Genomic DNA, 4,432 nt, shown 5'->3' on the forward strand with positions numbered 1-4,432 from the left:
GAAGTTACAGGTGGGGAGGGAGTTTGTTTTCTCTTCGTTGGTGTTTACATTGAACAGTGTCTTTGAGTTTATGTCCTAGGAGAAAAGAGGAGACACCAAGGAAAGCAGTCATGCAGGGGGACAGGTAGCAGCAGTAGGAGCACTTCGTTCTACCCTCCTTACTTCTTCTTTGTTCCCTTCGTCACGCAAGATTGTATCAATGGTATGTATATGACACACGCTGGTGCGTATGTATAGGTGGATGTTTGCATGATACGTATTCTCCCTTCTCGGTCATGCAGAGGCCAGACAGGAGTGCACTTCATCGTTCTCGTCACGGTAGGGTGCTTCTGTTGGTTCCCCGTTTCTTTTCATCCTTCCGTACTTCTGTTTGGCTTGTTGTTCATTTCAGGCGACGTACCATTACTTCTCTGTCTTCGAGCCTGATGTCTTAGATCCTGACCTGTCTCCTAACAGCCTTCTAGTGGAGAACGTTCTTATCGTCGCGGTTGTATGGATCCTGGTTCTCTGCTATGTCTGGCGAGGCTTGTTCAAGCTTGGATTTAGTAGGTCTACGATTCCTGTTCCTTACTACTGGGTGGCTGAAAGGGAGTGGGATGTTTCATCTGGACAGTGGGTTGTCTTTAGACAGGAGTGGGACCATGTGTTTCTTCTCCATGATCATCTACCGGTGTCTATGTACTATAGTCTAGTCTTGCAGGGGGACAGATTGGATATGTGTCTCTCTTCGAGGCGTGGCAAGATAGTCGGAGGTTCATTCACTTTTCCCTGGACTCGTGTTTGTGCTTTTGTAAGCGTATGTCATTCAACTCTTCGTTCTTTTCTGCTTTCTGCATCAGATCTCCGCGAGAAAGATGTTCCGCTGTTTTCATCACTTCATCTGTCTAGACAGCACAGCCAATTGACGTGTTGACTCCCCGAGCTCTCCTTCCCTCTGCCGCTGATGTGCCATGAAACGAAGCCGAGAAGGAGAGTGTATGACTTCTGGACTTATCGCGGTGTAGGTCTTACCCTCTGTTTATTCTCTCATGAGTCCTCTTGTTGTGTTCTTCATGAAACGACTTTCTCTTCTTGTTTTCCTGTTCCTTTTCTCGTTGTGTTCTTCCCCCAGTGTCGGCAATGCTGGTATTCATGGCATTGATCTTATGCTTGGCTTTAATCGTCATCTGTATCGTCAGTACTCTAGGACAAGGAAGTCTCTTCGATCCTACACCGGCTCCTGCGCCTCTTAACGACAAGAGTACGGGGGATCTGTGGCGGTTACATGCGGCTACAATTGCCTTTGTCTTACATGATCTAACCCTGGGGTGTGGTGTCTTTACAACTATCAGCAGCTTTACCAAGTAAGCCTACCTTCTCCTTTTTCTTTGAAACCGTCCTTGACATGAATGGAAAGAAGTTACAGCCACGTCTTCTTACTTACACGTTAGATAGTACTCCCCCGTCTTGTGTATATCTGTTCTAGATGAGGTGACACCACCTTCTCTTCTTTCCGTCTTCTTTTCCCACCTTTTCTTCCCATCCGTATTACTGTACAAGAAAACCGATCAGATGACGTATGCAGCCGATGTAGGCATCGTCGTACCTAACTATTCGAGTGCATCATTGATGTATCTATACATATATGGAGAGAGAGCTGGATAGATAGATAGATAGATAGATGGGTAGTAGTAGATACACTGTGGAAAAGGTTCAGAATTCCTATCAACCCCATGATGATGAGAAAGAAGCTACCTGGCTATCATTGTTGCTCGCTTCACACTGAGTGTTGAGCCTTCCTTATGTTTCATTCTTCCCCGTCTGTCTGTTTATGTAGGCTGAAGTATGAGTACCAGTGATCATCCTAGATCAGTGTTGCCTTAGCATCACTGACCTCTGTACGCCTGACGTGCCGGTAGTCCAGGCCATGTTTATCTCAAGATGTATCTTCCTTTACTACAGCTGCTCGTATCACATGCCTGTGGCTCAATCCGTCTCTTTTGCTTTTTTTTCTTTTGCCTTTCCCCTAAGTCTTCATAAGGTTATTCTTATCTTTGGTAGACTGTATCAGTCCTGCCTCTCTTGGCGATCTGCTCAGTCATCGAGTTCTATTCTGAGGTCGTTGTCATCTCATCTCCATCCATAGAGATATCGTTATAAGGAGTTTATCTCTAATTCCGACTTCTTCATGCCTCCGGCTGCCTATCTATAAATATGTCTACCCCCCGAGAAGGCGATTGTGTTCTAAGACTGCACTGGGGGTTCGCTTCAATGCCGAAGGCACATCAGATGCTCTGTTTGTCTTTCCGCAGAATCGGATATAACCCGGTGCCAAGTGCCAACTATATCTGCCTGACGGATTTGATCATTGCTGCTGTCGCTTTTGTCTCGCTTATGGCGATCGTCGTTAATATGCAAGTGAGGGACGCAACTATCGGGCTGGGTGGAAAAAAGGAAGTCTAGTTCGAGCACCCACACCATGAACTCACACAAGTAGTAGGAGGAGGGGGCCATGGATTGCTTGGTCTTGGTTTGTTTACACGTGGCGGGGGACACCCTTGAGGTGTATATACAGCTCGTGTTGCTATCGCGTCATCCCCTACAGTTGGTCGTAGGTAGAGAAGGGGGAAAAGATGTAAGCCCTGGTCTTGTTTTCTTAATATGTACCGCGGAGGGTCTTGTATTTGTAGGGTGTAGACAAGCATGCTTTTTATCCGCGTTGGATCACCGGCGGCAAGGTGAACAGGTTGTGCATAGAATAAACACACTGCCTCCCTTGAGAAGGCTGCGTCTCCGGAAGCATCATCCGTACGTATGATCACTACGGATGATGTTTCCTCGTATCTGTGTGTTCGTCGAGCATCTGGACGTCAGAGGGGATTGTCCATCTTTATTTGCATGTGTATCTTTTCTTCGATGTACATACACATGGAGAGGATACGAATATGTTGTATTCATATCACGCGGTCAGGTATGCGTGTGAACCTGTACAAGAACGTAGAGAGATAGATGTTCTTCTTGGTAAGTACACAGATAGCTCGTCTTTTTCTTTTCTTGCTACTTCCGTTTTTTCCTGTCTCTCTTTCTGGCTCTTCTTCAACCCAGAGAACGGAGGTGTGTCTTGACTCTCTTGGTCATCCATGTGTATGCTTTCCGACCTCGACCTCTTCGTGTCTTTTCCCTCAACTCTTTTTCCTGTCATTTTCAATGCATGGTCTCCTCGCCGACTCCTCTTTCCCGTTGTGTCGATCTTAACGAGCCATTTGTATGTATAACTATCATATATGACGTTCATTGATGCTGAGGGTAGCGAGTCGACGTGATGATACCATTTCGTGGAGAAAAAAGATGCCGTGCTGTCCGGTCTCCCAAGGAGTGTAGAGGGACATGTCGAAGCTTTCCCTCTATTAGTGTATGAATGAAGACCTTTCAACTTCTGTGAGTTTGGTCTACTATTATTTTCACAGGAAATCTCTGTGATCTGTTATCATTCACGGGACATCGCTGAGTGTATACGTGTCTTCTGAATTGTGCAGCATACCACCGGGGTGTCTAACTTCGACCTTGTCCGCAAGACGCAGAACGCCCCTGCTTACTTCGTTATCTTTCCTGCGGCGCTTGATCGTGTGGCGGCCTCTAATGTACGCCGTAGAATTCTGTCATTTCTACAGGCAGATGTAGCTTTTCAATGATCTACAGAACACACTTCCAGCAGTCTTCGCAGGCTCTCACCTTCGCGTCGTCTCCGTGCACATGTGTATCTGTCCATGTATTGTGACGTGTTCTCTCCTTCCTTAACTTTGACTTCCCACGGAGGTGAAGGATGTTTCCTTGTCGACTGTCAAATGGTACATGACCACGTCCTCGTGTGGGGGGCTTGACCACATGCCGATCCGGATCATTCATCTTTCTAACTCTCTTCCATGTATCGTTTTTTTTCTGTGTGAAGATTATGCAGGCCTTTCTCTAGATCCCCGGGTCTGTACAGGCACGAAGACTTTCATGTGGTATGAGAGTGACGTGTCTTCGAATTCTCAGTTCTTGTGTATATCACGCGCAGAGAACGTTACTTTGTAGGCAGTGGTACATACGTATATGGGCAGTGGGATATACGTACATACACATCTATGGAGAGAAAGCTCCGGCACGTTACTCTCACGTATTCCATCGGAGATAATGATGGGTAGGAGGGGACGGTTTGCATGTGAAGTCCGCCCTGTACGTACTCGACATGCTTCAACAACATACAACTGACCAATCGATGACAGACCAAGACACCTGAGAGAATGTATTCGTTGTCTAGTGTGTTGTGTAGTGAATGTCTAATTCTCGGGATGATCTGTCTTTTCTTCCGTACTTCTCGCAGGTCTTCGCGATGTTTTTCTATGGAGGAATTTCGATTCTCAATATACAAGTGGCGGCCATTGTCATTCACACAGAAAAAAAACGATAC

At 46.3% G+C, this 4,432-nt stretch overlaps 1 protein-coding gene across 1 annotated transcript in view; it reads left to right on the top strand.

Annotated features, from left to right (window-relative positions):
- The first annotated feature begins 205 nt into the window (after nucleotides 1-205).
- Nucleotides 206-4,432, top strand: part of CSUI_000463 (sodium:neurotransmitter symporter family protein) — an 11,472-nt gene continuing 7,245 nt past the window's right edge. The window contains exons 1-4 of the mRNA XM_068060697.1: nucleotides 206-545; nucleotides 1,112-1,343; nucleotides 2,292-2,397; nucleotides 3,516-3,620. Of these exons, the coding sequence (XP_067927323.1) occupies nucleotide 545; nucleotides 1,112-1,343; nucleotides 2,292-2,397; nucleotides 3,516-3,620 (444 nt within the window). The 5' untranslated portion in view covers nucleotides 206-544. The remainder of the gene's footprint in view (nucleotides 546-1,111; nucleotides 1,344-2,291; nucleotides 2,398-3,515; nucleotides 3,621-4,432) is intronic.

Source organism: Cystoisospora suis (assembly GCF_002600585.1).
Source record: "Cystoisospora suis strain Wien I chromosome Unknown contig_185, whole genome shotgun sequence".
NCBI classification, from domain to species: domain Eukaryota; phylum Apicomplexa; class Conoidasida; order Eucoccidiorida; family Sarcocystidae; genus Cystoisospora; species Cystoisospora suis.